The following is a 15687-nucleotide window of genomic DNA, read 5'->3' as shown; positions in this document are numbered from 1 at the left end:
GTGCAGATGCAGTGTCAGACTGATGGAGGCGCTAAATCAACGCGTTTTTTAACTTCCACTCCAGTATCGACCATAGGAGGCAGATAAAAACTTCCCGTAGCAGAATGATGGCGACGTGGGCCAGGTTAGGTACTAGTTTGCGCAATATTGCAAGAAATGTGTCGTCTAACAGAAGTATATGGTATGGCGGTGCTGTTGGAGCTGGTATGTTGGGTTATGTGTTAGCAAGCGGATACGTTCGCTATACGTATCAACCGCAATGCAAGTTTTGGCCCCACGTCGTGTACGCGGAGGACGCTAAGGTAAGAAAAACTTGTTCATTGACAACTTTTCAGCCACTTCCAAAACATGTCTTAATGTTATCCAATAATTTGAGGACGTTATGGCCCCCATCTGACCCGACGTTTGTTTGTTTGCTTGCTGGTCAAAAGTATGCTTATTCTAGATAAAAATGGTTGTTGGTTGTATTAATGTAAGATTGGGAGACATTAACATATGTAAATAAATGAATTTTATCCCTGTATGTTTCCTTGTATGGGGAGTAAAAAGCCGGATGTGTCCTGTATGTCATCAAAATATATTGTTTATATGCATACATATGGGAAAGTTGTAACATTGTACTGTAGGTGGGGCTCTGTCTGCTGCATTGTGCAACAGTAAACAGAAACGCTATGTGTCAGCTAGCTTAAATACTTAATTGATTCATTATCTAATTCTTAACGAGTGAATGTTTATGTACACATGTACAGTAACTCCTTAAAAAAACTGGTTAATGGTCATTTTATTTTAATGTGCCTGCACACCTTTGACGATTAAGCGATAAAAAGAACATTTTTTTGTAGCCCGGTAATCCTACAATTGCCACTGACTAATATAACAAAGAACAAAAATAAAATATGTGGCTCTGGTGATGTGCTGTTTTGACAACAATATACAGGGAGATACAGATGATGCATATAAAGTTCATCTAAGTATGCTTTGGATTTATCCATTGAATCAAATTTTCAACATTACAAAAGCATAACCTTTTGATTACGTTTCAAGTCTCACTATTCTAAAACGTTATGTTTAGCTCTTGATAATGTTGATTAGTGTTCTGGTGCACAGTTCATGAATGCAGCTTGTCACTTTTTTTCCAAGTCCAAGGAAGCAGAGACTCCGGTGCCCCCTGTGTCAACCAGACGTCTGCGATTTTACCAGTTTGCTTCTATGTTCTATGAACAAGAGCCATATATGACACCCAGAGACTTCCTCTATTCAGTCTTGCTGGAAAAGATGGACCGTAAGTAATACACACAAACACACCCACTGGTATGTACAGTGCTGTGAAAAAGTATTTGCCCCCTTCCTGATTTTTTGCATATTTGTCATGCTTAAATGATCCAGATCATCAAACAAATTTTAATATTACACAAAGGAAACCAGAGTAAATACAAAATGCAGTTTTTAAATGCTGGTTTTATTTATTAAGGGAAAAATCAATCCAAACATTTCTGACCCTATGTGAAAAAGTAATTGCCCCCTAAACCTAATAACTAGTTGTGCCACCCTTGGCGGCAACAACTGCAATCAAGCGTTTGCGATAGCTGGCAATGAGTCTTTCACATCGCTGTGGAGGAATTTCGACCCACTCTTCTTTGCAGAATTGTTTTAATTCAGCCACATTGGAGAGTCGTCGAGAATGAACAACCTTTTTAAGGTCATGCCACAGCATTTAAATTGGATTTAAGTCCGGACCCAAAGGAGTGGCCTAGTCAAACTAGGCCACTCCAAAACCTTTATTTTGGGTTTTTTAGCCATTCAGAGGTGGACTTGCTGGTATGTTTTGGATCATTGTCCTGCTGCATAACCCAAGTGCATTTAAGCTTGAGGTCACAAACCGATGGCCGGCCATTCTCTTTTAGGATTTTCTGGTAGAGCGCAGAATTCATGGTTCCATCAATTATGGCGTCCAGGTCCTGAAGCTGCAAAGCAGCCCCAGACCATCACACTACCTCCACCATTTTTGACTGTTGGTATGATGTTCTTTTTATGAAATGCTGTGTTAGTTTTACGCCAGATGTAACGGGACACACACCTTCCAAAAAGTTCAACCTTTGTCTCATCAGTCCACAGAATATTTGCCCAAAAGTAGAGGTGCACCGATTGACTGGCAAGAGATCGGAATCGGCCGGTTTTTCGTATGATCGGCCCGACCGGTGACCGGCCGGTCAGTCTCACGTCTCGCAGATTCCAAGCCGATCTTCTGTTTCCCGTGATGCGGGCAAGAACGTCACAGCCCCCGCACCACAATTTATTTGACATTTCAGAAAAAATGTTAGTTTCATAAACGGAAACAGATGAGAATAAAGTTGAAGTATTTTATTGTTATCTTAGACTTTTGTGAGATGAGTACAAAAATGAAAAAGGTAAATTAAGTGACATGTTTAGTTATATTTTATTATTTGTACTTTTCAGTCACAGAGTTATTCAATTTAAGAGTTGTTTGGGAAAGAGAAGATTCTGTAATTTAATGCAGCTTGGAGAACTGCATTTAGGGAAATTGTAATGTTCAATCATTTATTCAATGAAAATAAAAAAAAATGTGTATTGAAGAAAAGTGAATATGGTTTTATATACTGTACAGTATACTGTCAATTATAGTTTGTGGATAGAAAATCGGAATCGGCAAAAATCAAAATCAGCAGGTTTCACTTGTAATAAAATCGGAAATCGGCAAAGAAAATTGCGATCGGTGCATCTCTACCCAAAAGTTTTGGGGATCATGAAGATGTTTTTTTAGCAAATGTGAGATGAGCCTTTGTGTTCTTTTTGGTCAGCAGTGGTTTTCGCCTTGGAACTCTCCCATGGATGCCATTTTTGCACAGTCTCTTTCTTATTGTAGAATCATGAACACTTACCTTAACTGAAGCAAGAGAGGCCTGCAGCAGTTCTTTAGATGTTGTTCTGGCAGGGCTCTAGACTAACTTTTTGCAACTCTTTTTCTTAGGTGCACCAGCACAAAAGTTAGGTGCACCCAAATTTTCGACCGCATCACATTTAACACCGCAGTTTTACCAGTTCACTTTTTTTTTTAATCGCTGTCCATAAAGGCAAAATTGACTTGTAAATGATTAACTAACAATCTGGTCAACATAAAGTTCTTTATTTGAAGCACAATTCTACAAGAAAGGTAACTTACTGAAGAAGTGTTGGTGCTTAAAGTGCTTCACTGAACTGAAATTTAAACTTAAAACATCTCAAGATAAACAGACCAGGGCTTGACATAACCTGGGAGGTTGATGGCTCCGTGTCAGAGCATTGCTTATGATTTTCGGACGGATCAGGCCTTAACTTAACATTATTCACGAAAAAGTTGTCAATTGTTCATTTCATCTTCTCTCATCGTCCGTGCTACATCCACTCTGTTTAACTGACGGGCCTATAGGCTCCTCACCTCTCTGTCTGACTGCAGCACACGCATTTTCACACGAACACACCAGAGGTTGTGCTAGACTTTTTTATTGTCCCTCATTTTGACTGACAGGCTCTTAAAAAATCCGTCATAATCTATTATTACCCGTCACTATGGTGAAAGGTGGCGTTAGGTGGTAATTAGTATGTTCGTGATGTCATCACGCTGTACTTGCATCTCGGAACTTGTTGTATTTTAATACAACTGAATGCCCAATAAAGCCGTTGTTGTTTATATATCTATATATTTAATGTTTATGTTCATATGTGATTCGATCTGGGAAAACCCAACACATGGTGCAAATTTATATATTACAGTTTTGATACCATATTCAAGCCCTTTCCAAATCAGTTTTTATTTTGCTCATACCTTGTGTTTGTAACAAAAGTTATGGCTGAGGTCGGCTGAAGCGCTAGGATTTTCAGGAACGGAATTTGGAGGAAAACGGGTTTAAAGTTAAGTGATGAAAATAAAAGCACAACAGTATCACAAGTAAAAGTCACTTTAGAGTAGTAAAAGACTTACTCTAATAACAATTTAATAAAAAAAACATTTCCCAGTGTTGAAGTCTATAAAAATACTGTACAAAACCGTTTGAATAAAACGAAAGTAAGGAAAATGGTGCAGGGCACACTTAAAGAACGAGAGCTCTGCCATTATCACTACACAAGGAAACTAGTAAACATTACGGATAACAACTAATAAGCGGTGAAGCAAGTTTTACATTGTTTATCATGTGCATAGTGTCTGGACTCATGATCATCCCTTGTATGTTTTGCGATCGGATAACTCCCGGTGCTGCAGACGGGGAGCTCTGTCATCTCAAGAAAACATTGTATAAAAAACTTTGCATGCCGTAGTTTACACAGGACTGGCGGGAAATGTGCATTGATACTCCTTCATTCTTCATGATATGTATATTACTTTGATAGGCGTCCCAGCGCGACATCCGACGGGTTTTCCCAGATTGCATCACATATGTCTAGTCTGTAACAATGACATGTGAAAACACGCACGTACCTTCGCGAGCATATCACGCTCTAATGAAGGGAAACAGGGAGTTACAAATTGCCCTCATTGTAATCCGTCAAAATAACGGACGGACGGCCTTCAGATTTTTCCGTCACTGGTAAAAAAAATCTGTCAATGACAGAATTTTCGGTTAACGTGACCTCTGGTACACACACGTACTGTACAGGAAAATCTGGACCACGGCCAATCAGAGGGGGGTCCGCCCTTCACTATCTCTGATTGGTTTAGACCACGATATGGGCCTAATGTGTGTCTGTTGTTGAATCACAGGGAGATTTTCAGAGTCGCGGAGACTTTTTCTCCCTCGAACGGCTGGTCACACCGGTGTGACCTCAGATTTTTCCTCAGATCGCCCCGTTGAGAAATAAGGTCGCATGTGCAACCAAATTGGTCGCGCTCTAGAGCCCTGTCTGGGATCTTTTATGACCTCCTGGACGAGTCGTCGTTGTGTTCTTGGAGTAATTTTGGTACGCCGGCCACTCCTGGGACGGTTTACCACTGTTCCATGCTTTCTCCATTTGTGGATAATGGCTCTCACTGTGGTTCGCTGGAGTCCCAAAGCCTTAGAAATGGCTTTTAACCCTTTCTAGACTGATATATTTCAATTACTTTGTTTCTCATCTGTTCTTGAATTTCTTTAGATCGTGGCATGATGTGTTGCTATTTGAGGTCTTTTAGACTACTTCAGTTTGTCAGACGGGTTCTACTTAAGTGCTTTCTTGATTCAACAGGTTTGGCGATAATTAGGCTTGTGTGGCTAGTGAAATTGAAATCCGTTAGTTATTCAATTCATCAGTTAATTCATAATTTACCAAGGGGGAAATTACTTTTTCACATAGGGTCAGAAATGTTTTGATTCCGTTTTCCCTTAATAAATAAAACCATCATTTAAAAACTGCATTTTGTATTTAATCTGGTTTTCTTTGAGTAATATTAAAATGTGTTTGATGATCTGAATCATTTAAGCATGACAAATATGCAAAAAAAAACAAAAAATCCGCAAGGGGGCAAATACTTTTTCACAGCACTGTAGATGTGCAAATGCATACAGTAGGACACATGCTTTTTAAAGTATAACCTCTGTATGTTAGATCTTGTATAAGTAACACATGTAATCTATTCCACACTCTTATCTAAATGCCACTACAGGCCTCAAAGCTGTTGTTTCCTATACTGCTAAATATTGTTACCAAAATCCTTGCTCTTTCTGTCTTACAGGCAAACTGCAGAAAAAGATCCTGACCAAAGCGGTAAGTGAACTTTTTAAGCCAATGTGAAAGTAGCTTCAAACATGAAGAGATGAAGGAGCTTTGAATAAGTACTGTTACTACATGAACAACTATATGAACATGATGGGTTGTGCAAGAATCTCTCTGTTAATGCAATCAAATCCAGCAAGTATTTTGGTCTTTGTTTTGTTACTTTCCCCTCATAATCTGATTGGTCCCTTGACAGGATGTGGAAGAGATAGTGAAGGTGGCCTCTAAGGCTCAAGCCGGAAATAACCTATTCAGAGGCATTGGAGACAAAGGTAAATGTTAAGCAAAGACATTTCTCAGATATGCCATAGAGTCCAAGTGTGTTTGTACTCACCCTCTTTTAATAAGGAAGTGTTGTGATTGAAACCTAATATTGAAAAGAACGACAAGATTTTGAAACATTTGCTATATTTATTCATCTCCTGGTCTGAACTCATCCTGCTCTTATTTCAGGGTTAATTTCTTACACAGAATACCTGTTTCTCCTTACTATTCTTACAAGTAAGTATTTACTATCTGTATCTGGTCTTTGCTTTGTAAATAATGTTTTCTCAAGTGCAGCTGGAACCAGAATCAATAAATTCCTTAAGATTGACTGGATGGTTCTGTAACTGATTAACTACAAATCAAAAGACCATAAAGTACAGAAGTAAGAGGCTTTGCACTGATCATGGACAGAAAATAACTTAAGTAGAGACAGTTTAAGTTTTATTTTGCATGTATAGACCGTTTCAAAGCATTTACATTTATGCATTTGGCAGACGCTTTTATCCAAAGTGACTTACATTGCATTGTATTATACATTTGTTTCTGACTATGTGCAATCCCCTGGGATCGAACCCATGACCTTGGAGTTGCTTGTGCCATGCTCTAACCACTGAGCCGCAGGAAAGCAACAACATAAGCAAACGTTACTGCGTGCATGCACGCTTTTGTGGCTCAAACTTAACTTCCGGTACACATCTGCAAAGAATAGAGTCCCTGCATATTATTTCCGAAAACAAGCAAAAGAAATGAGTAAATTACATTAAAGGAATAGTTCACCTTCAGGATGAAAATTCTGTCATTTAGAAACCGTCTTGTCATTTCAAACATGTATGGCTTTCTTTCTTTTGCAGAACACAAAAGATGATATTTTGAAAAATGTTGGTTACAGAAAACCTTTGGTCCCTATAGACTTTTGTGTCCATACAATAGGTTTTGGGTTAGCAACATTTTTCAAAATATCTTTTGTGTTTTGCAGAATCACACAGGTTTAAAATGACAACAGGGTGAGTAAATTATTACATAATTTTCATTTTGAAGGTGAACTATTCCTTTAAAGGTGGGGTGTCCTATTTCTCTTAGCCTTTGTTGATGTTCAAATCACCAAAAAAACACACCCCTACCCCCATCTTTTGCTTTCATCAGCGCTCGGCTAATGTCCGTCCTGTGCATTGTGCACCTTACTGCTGATTGGCTACAAGGTTGTTTTGGTACTCGACCCGACTCAGTTGTCTAAAGCGTAATTCGGAAATCGGTTACCCAGCCTTTAACTATTCCTTAGTTTTTCTAATCTGCTGGCAAAGCCACATATTTAGCTTTGTCTACATGTGCATAGTGTACATAGTGCTTGCCCTGAAAAGTTTTTGAACTGAGTTTGTGATGGTATACTCTAGTTACCATGCCACAATATCAATATATTACAGTATATCAAACTGAATGCATTGTGATTCCAGAACCTGAAACAGGATTTCATATTGCTTTCAAAATGCTTGATATTGATGGCAATGAGCATGTGGACAAGAAAGAGTTTCAGAAGGTATGGCATGTCTTTGACACAGATTGTAGCAATATTTCAATAATTAGATTCCTTTGAATTGAAAAATATGGTGGTAAAATGTGTAAAATATTGCATGTGTTTTGTGTAAAACAATAATCATGTTAAGAGTTGCAGAAACAAAGTTGTCAAGCATTTGTATATTAACATTTATATTTAGACATTTAGCTCTGTTCAAATGTGAGGAAAACAATAAATCAATTTAGGACTTTTAGCTTAAGTGTTGTGAATGGTATGTAATTAATTGGAGATCATTAGGGTCTATCTGCTAATGTTTATTGATAATGCTTGTGTCTCTGTTATTGCTGGCATGAGATGACACAGATGTGCAGCAGGTATGTGGGCATGGTTTGTGCATGGTAGGAGCATCAGAAATGTACAGAAAATATACTGTGCAAAAAACGACAAAAAAAAATTCATAGCAGATCATCCATGATCTGGGCCAGTTATATGCATGACTAGATCTTTACTAGCAATCTAATAACTTCACACTTTTCTCTGAAGCTCAAGATAATTATTGGACCAAGGAAAGCATTTCTAAAGAAGGATGGGTCAGAGGTGAGTCTATGCCTTTAGTGACTACTACATTTCAATGCAATAAAGCAAAATATGTCAATTAAAAATCAGATTGAGCCATTTGTGCTCTTTTCATATCTCTATAGAAACACTTCATAGTTAAGTAGTGAACTTTGTTACATAAAATGTTTATACGTACTGTCATTGGTGGAACCTCAGCATTTTGTGCTTATGTACAGGTTTTAAACAATGCTGATGAGGTCAATACCACACTACAGGTGGTGTTCTTTGGGAAAAATGGCGACAAAAAACTCCAATACAAGGATTTCTGCAGGTAAAACAAAATTATGCCAACTAAACACAGCATTAGATTATTTTAACATTATTGTTAAGTGTTTCCACTTAGATTTAGTTTTTGTTTGAAAAAAATAACTTACTTCTGAAGATGTCAAGGTTTGCGTGGCGGAGAACCCAATTGCAGGCGACAAGGACGTAAGGGGTTAACCAAGAATATATTTATTGAACAAAAACAAAAGTATAAAACAAAACACCCACGATGGGGAAAAAACCAAGGAAACAAGATAACATGAAGCAGACAGGTCATAGATTAACTAAGACTGGGTGAACTGAACAACACTAGACAAACGCTAAATAACAGACTTACAAAAACTTGACTTGACTTCGGAATCTTCACACTGAACACTAGTACGGCCAGGAACAAGCACAAAGTACAGGGTACACAGGTACATACACATGCAATCAACGAGCACAGGACAAAGAAACATGAGGGCATTAAATAGGGAAGACAAACGAAGGATAACGACACAGGGCAGGTGAGGGTAATCAGACACGGCCGGGAAACAATACAGGAAACGAGAGGGGCGGGGCCAATGACGAGACACTGGAGAGAAAGCATATTATTGTCAAAAGGACAATAATATGTTTCTCTCCACACATAACCAAAGGCTTTGCCATGACTCTGCCACAGGACCAAGAAAAACATGACTAAGTGAGGCAGAGCCATGAGAGAGGAGGTAATATGTTTGGTCATAACAGCATATATTTTTGTCTTGTGTTGTTTTTGAATACATTGTGTATTATATATCTCAGATTAAAGTCCCAGCGAATTTAAAAATTACATGGCTATTTTTTCATGAAACATTGCAGTGTTTATTGTGAATAGTTTATCAATGTACGTCATTCTCTTTTTTAAATCGTGTGCCCTCATAATCTTTAGTTAAAATCAGAGAATGCACTTCCTTCCTGTAATGACTGTAATGACAGTCTGCTGACAGTTCCATTTCAAAATGCAACGGCTGTTTTTATACATCTAATCAAATCGCAGAGAAAGACGAAAGCCACGCCCGCTATTTTCTCATTACAAATTCCATTTCACTCGGAAATGCGTCAAAATACGGATGTAAAAACGATCGCAACTTCTGGTTCACGGGGACTTTAAAGATTTGTTTATAAAAAAAACACTGCTTTAAAGAAACTCATAAACTTTTGAATAATGAGTATTTGTCACTTTGCAATATGTATTGCTATTCAAGGATTTTTTTTATTGTTTTGTATAGTTTTATGGAAGACTTGCAGGCAGAGGTACAAGAAATGGAGTTCCTACAGTTTTCTAAAGGGATGAAGACCATGAGGCGGGAGGACTTCGCTGAATGGCTGCTTCATTACACCAATGAAGAAGACAATGAGGCTTACTGGGAAAACCTAAGGAAGAGGATTCCGACGGGACAGGTAACATGTTTTAAACACAAACACTGATTATGCCTTGAATATTGACCATTTTTGCTGTTTAAAGCTGCAGTTCATTACATTTTTGTTGAAAATGAATTGGGCAAGTACATTGAAAAAATGTGCAGAATTGTTTCATATCTTACCCAGATTCTCAAGCTTATAACAAACGATTTATAATATGCAAGAAAAAATGATGAGGACGAAGAAGATCTTCATGAAAGAGTTTATAGCGTTACAAAGCACAGGATGCACTTTGGGTTCAGCGGAGTCAGAATGAACCCAGAACAGTATTAACAGTGACACTTTATACTGGTCCTTCAAACCAGCTTTCTCACACATCATGTAAATGAAGTGAAGGTAATGTAAATCGGGGATAACAATAGAAGTGATCACTTTCTTCTCCCAGGTTATCAGGGGCTAATATTCACGTGTGATCTAATACAGAACAAATAACCAAACCGCAAGCATCTTATTAGTGTTTATCAGTATATTCTCATAATGTATAAAGTATACAATAATGGTGGATGATGATGTCGTAAATGTCTTAAAGACGGTAGTTTAAAGCTATGGAATAATGCATGTTTACCTTGAACAGATGCTTACTGACCACGTTCTTCTTTTACGGCAGGCAGGCTGGCTTGTGTCAAGAGGACATACCGCCACCTACTGTCCCTGTGTATTTATATATCTGATCTTATGTTTGACGTCTCATATTTTACTGCTATATATGGAAAACGTGTGTGCTTCGCTGTAGCGCTAAGAGAACAGGTTTAGGTTGCAACCATTTGACGTCACAGATTTTGACGCAAAAAAATGGCGGCCTCAGGGTTAAACTTTTTTTCAAAGTTTATTAAAGAGCAGGTTTCATGAATCTCATAAAATTACCGGCATTTCAGTGTGTAACGTAGCTTTCCTTCAATTTTGACGATCTGCAAAGTTGTTATTCCAAAAAGTCCATGATAAATTAAGATATTGGCTTCCAAAGTAAGGAGTCGACTCCGAACCGCCCAAACAAATCGTTAGGCTTTCGAATCTTTTGAGTGTAACATCGATACGTCACAGTGTAATGCATCAGCACAATCCCCGCCTTCCCGCGAAACAGGAACACTCTGACCTGCCCACTAGAACTTCAGGTAGTGTTGCGTATACAACATGTCGAGGGGACGCTGTGTTTTGTGCTGTGAACGCAAATTTTCTTTGTTTTCGCTGCCAAAGGATGACAATGTGAAGGATCAGTAGTTAATTTTTTTTCTCCACGATACCACTGCAGTACAATTCCAACCTTGTGTAATGTGCTTGTCATTTTACCGACGACTGCTTCTCAAATTTTGGCGAGTTCAATGTGGGATTTGCCAGCTGCTAGACCCTTAAAGATAAGTCAATACCAACTTTATTTGGACTAACAAGCGTCTCAGAACCACAAGCTGTAAGTATGATAAATACGTTATGTGTACATGTTAAATTGAGTGCTTACAATATACGTTAAAGTAATTGTGCTAATCCGTGTTGTATATTTAGTACAGCTGTAGGTTTCCAGGTAAACAACGTACAAGTTAACAGTGTTACAGTTTTAATAATCAAACTCTTACCTAATAATGTGGCGGTTATTGTAGACTGTTGTCGTTCTACATGTCGTAGTATTGTACAAACTGTATCCCTTTATCGTTTAGTAACGGTAGCACTTTGCTAACGTGTCTCACATTATGGTTTTGTCAAGTGTGCAAAGTTTAGCTGTGGTCACGATCCCCTTCAAACAAAACGGTTTGCTTGTCATTATTTTAAAAACGGACTGCAGCACTATATCATTTTTGTAAAGGTGTGTGCATTATCTTTGGAAGCTCTCGCTAACTTGCTCAGTTACTCCTCTCTGTATAATCAAAGTAATGATCAACTTTTGGATAGAGCCGTTGTTGTTTTCCCACAGCTATGACGAAAAAAGATCAACAGAAAACAATAGTCTGAATGGTTTATGAAGATAAGTTTATGAAGATAAAAACTTGTGATATGGTAATACTGATGCCATTTTTACACACAGCGTCTTTGTTTACAAAAACCTTCCTGAAATAAGAACTGTGGTAATGGGCGTTTCGTTTCTGACACGCAGTGTGTGAAAAAAGACCAATCACAACTGATTGGATTGGGCCAGTTGGCCAATCGGAGCACACTGGACTCGTGGTAGGGAGGAGCTTAGAGAAGCGGAACATTTGAACAACTTCGGAGGAATCGTTTAGGGATCTTTGAGAAATGGATAGATACTAAATGCTTATTTTAAGAAAATAGCACCGTTTTTTTACCTTTGATGCATTTGAACATGTTGTTGGGGACTCTAATACAACATTAGGACACTTACAAAAACCTTGAAACCTGCTCTTTAATACTGTGACAGTTACACAGTTTTTTAATTATAAAGTCAATGCCATTGTTAATATATTAAGCCAAACATCTCTTTATACCCAAGGTTCCTTTTAACGCAATGCTAAATGCAATATTCGTTTACATTTACATTTATACATTTGGCAGACGCTTTTATCCAAAGCGAATTACATTGCATTTTCCTATACATTTGTTTCCAAGTATGTGCAATCCCCTGGGATCAAACCCACGACCTTGGCGTGTAGAGGTGGCGTAACTATGACAATAAGATAAGACTTTAATTTCTTACAAATATGAGCAGTCGTATCCCGTTTTGTGGAATATATCACTTGTCATCTTTTCTGGTGAAAAGCAGTACCAAAGCACAGCTACATAAAGAAAACAACTCTGCAAAAGTTATGCAAAAGTTGCCAATTTCAGCTGTAACACAAATACACTTTAAGTTTAAATGTACTGAGAGAAGAACATTTTTAGTGATAAACAATAAGTTGTTTATTTTCCACTTCACATGCACATCTTATTAATCAACATGGTTATTAATTGTGATGGTAAAACAGTAGATTGTGGCTAAAGAATATTGGATATTGTACTGTAAATCTTAAAATCTATCTGAGTAATCTGAAGTCAGGCAATGCTTAATAACATCTTAATTGATGCCTAATAACAGCTTAAAGGGACATTTTATCCAAAAATGTTACATTTTGTCAACATATACTCCACCATACGTATTTCCAAACCCTCATTACTTTATTTCTGTGAAAATGCAAACTTTGTTTGCAGTTTTTGGTTGCCAGTCCTTGTCATTCTAGGGTAAATTCAATTCAATTTTATTTATATAGCGCTTTTCACAATGTGCATTGTTCCAAAGCAGCTTTACAGGAGCAAATAAGAAAAACACAGAAAGGTAAAACACAGCACAGTGCATGGTGTTTATAGACCAAGCAAGATCATTCTAATAAATAATATCTAATAAATAAATGGATAAATAAATGCAGTCTACAGAGGAAAAACAGACAACAGAGGAACAACCATGTAAAAACAGTAATGGCATAATTTACTTTATTCCTCTGTTGTCCGACATCGACCACAAAACAAGACCAACCAGACCAGACCCACACAGTCCCAACAAATGAACCTCCCCAAACCACAACCAACAAGCCCCCCCACTCCCCACAAACACCCACCCAGCAACCTCCAATCAAAGTCACAGTGCAGCTATAACTTCAAACTGCTGTCGTGTGATGTAAGTTTAGCATTAAATACCAAGTATTGTAAATTTAGCATTAATGTGACAAGTAGTCCGTCTTTGTCTGTCTGACAGTTATTAACATTCTAATAAACATCTTTTGTGTGGAAGAAACAATATCATATGGCAAAATCGTCATTTTTGGGTGAACTAACCCTTTAAATGCATCTTAATACCCTGTTGTATTAAAAGTTTAAAAATGTGTATTTATTTGGGAATTCTTTTTTTCTTTTCAGAGCATCACCTTTGATGAATTTAAAGAATTCTGTCTCTTTACCAACCATCTGGAGGACTTTGCCTTCTCAATCAAAATGATTAATGATGCCAACAAGCCAATAGGAATGGGTAAGACTGGACTGGTGAAAATATTTAATGGCCTTTAAATCTTTACACCTTATGTACTGTGATGACCTGGGTGTCAGCTGTTCCGGTTACCGTGATTTCAGTGATTTTATAATTATACAGCAGCACCATCTACTCCAAAGGACAGCACAAAATAGTTAAATATATCCCGGTATGTTATTTTGGGCCACATTCATGTCATCGATCCAATACATTTACACCATCCAACCACCACAGCATAGAAAAAGAATGTTGCCCTGAGTTGACCATGTTATCCATGTCAACTATTTGCAGCATTCTACATAACTATATTAATGTGTAAACAATATATTTCTTATTTACTGAAACATCAGCTTTGTTTTGTCATGCTGTTTGAGGCGAAAGTGGGTGTGGCTACATAAGGTGAATGGATGGGCCATTTCACATTCTTAATTGAGCAGAATCAGTAATGGAAATGCATAATATTCTCCCTCTTTCTGTTGCACCATAGCTCAGTTTAAACGAGCGGTGAAGATAGCAACAGGTCATGAGCTGTCAGAGAATGTTTTGGATACAGTGTTTAAGATCTTTGACCTGGATGGGGACAACTGTCTGAGTCATAAAGAGTTCCTCGGTGTGATGAAAGACAGAGTACTTCGTGGGCTAAGGGTGAGAAATAATATAGCCTTTTAATTGATGATAATTGATTTACATAATTTAACTTTTTTGTTTGATCACAATGTATATTAATAATTGCATAAAAGTTGTGTTACGAATATTATTGGTAAGAAATGCATTAATTGATACTATGTGTATATGCCATCAGTACAAAAATGGAGAACAGTTCTAGCCAAAAGTTATTAAAATAGTTTAATTATGCTGATTTCTTAGGGCAGTAATAAGTAAACTTAGAAGGCACTTGTACGTTCCATAGGTTCAACCTCAGAATGATTTTTCTGGGTACTGGAAGTGTGTAAAAAGAGAGACACTACAAGGAGCTCAAGAGGCACTTCGGGAAGCTAGTAGCCCTGTCTGACGGAAAAAGGTCATTAAAGGTCTGCCTGGGGTTATATTTGTAATTCAATATTATTTTCAAGAGGAATATTACTCACAATTGCCTACAAGCACCAAAGTTTGTTGTGTTGTCAATTTGAAATGTATACATTTCCTAATAATGTTTACACAGGTCCAAAATATATTGCTTTTAAAGTGATTTGTTGAAAATTGTGAATACATTTAATGAAAAATAGGTTATCTGAAATTTTTAAAAGCTATTGCCAAAACTGTGATTTTTCATTAGCCTTGAATTACTTCGTGAAATGAAAGTTGAGGCTGGCACACTGCAAAAAGATTACACTATTTTTTTTAATTTTATTTAGCCTTTACTTTTCTTGGTGACATTGGTGTGGTGTTTACAACCTTTATTATTCTCTATTATGAGCCTTTGCTGTTTATAACTTAATCCTGTGGAAAACTGCATATGAATCACACATTATGTCAAATTCCTAGATTCAATCTAGATTGAATGACCTTTGGGCATTTTTATGTTTTATGAACACGTAAAATACAAAATAATTTACTGAGGCAGCTGTAATTTATAGGCTGTAAATTGTTAAATGAGCAACTCCGTTGTCATAAAGCTCATTGAAATATCTTGTTCAGTTGTGCAACTGCATTAGGGTTGACTGTGAAATCGAGATCTCTTCCTTCAAATACTAAGTCTCCTTTTGTGTTATTGTTGAGGTAAAATGTAGCTCTTATTTTTGACTTGATGTACAGGTAGCCTATACAATTTGTATTAAAGGATCACTGTATTAATATGTGTCGTTTTATACCACATACTTTTCATGCTGTCTGGCAAATGCTAGTGTGCATTAATAAAAGACTAAATGTCATGCCATGGCTATCAGTTCTTTAA

The 15687-nt window shown here is 37.3% G+C and overlaps 1 protein-coding gene across 1 annotated transcript; it reads left to right on the top strand.

The window, feature by feature from the left end:
* Positions 1–70: 70 nt before the first annotated feature.
* Positions 71–15664, top strand: micu2 (mitochondrial calcium uptake 2). The gene is made up of 12 exons (XM_057352785.1): positions 71–302; positions 1141–1282; positions 5705–5736; positions 5942–6017; positions 6199–6246; positions 7464–7546; positions 8069–8122; positions 8320–8414; positions 9658–9829; positions 13685–13793; positions 14281–14438; positions 14704–15664. The coding sequence occupies exons 1-12, from the start codon at positions 105–107 to the stop codon at positions 14803–14805; spliced, it is 1269 nt and encodes a 422-aa protein (XP_057208768.1). The 5' UTR covers positions 71–104; the 3' UTR covers positions 14806–15664.
* Positions 15665–15687: the final 23 nt, after the last annotated feature.

This window comes from Triplophysa rosa, linkage group LG2, assembly GCF_024868665.1.
Source record: "Triplophysa rosa linkage group LG2, Trosa_1v2, whole genome shotgun sequence".
NCBI lineage: Eukaryota > Metazoa > Chordata > Actinopteri > Cypriniformes > Nemacheilidae > Triplophysa > Triplophysa rosa.
The sequence above is the reverse complement of the archived record's forward strand: the minus strand, read 5'-3'. Positions and strand labels throughout refer to the sequence as shown.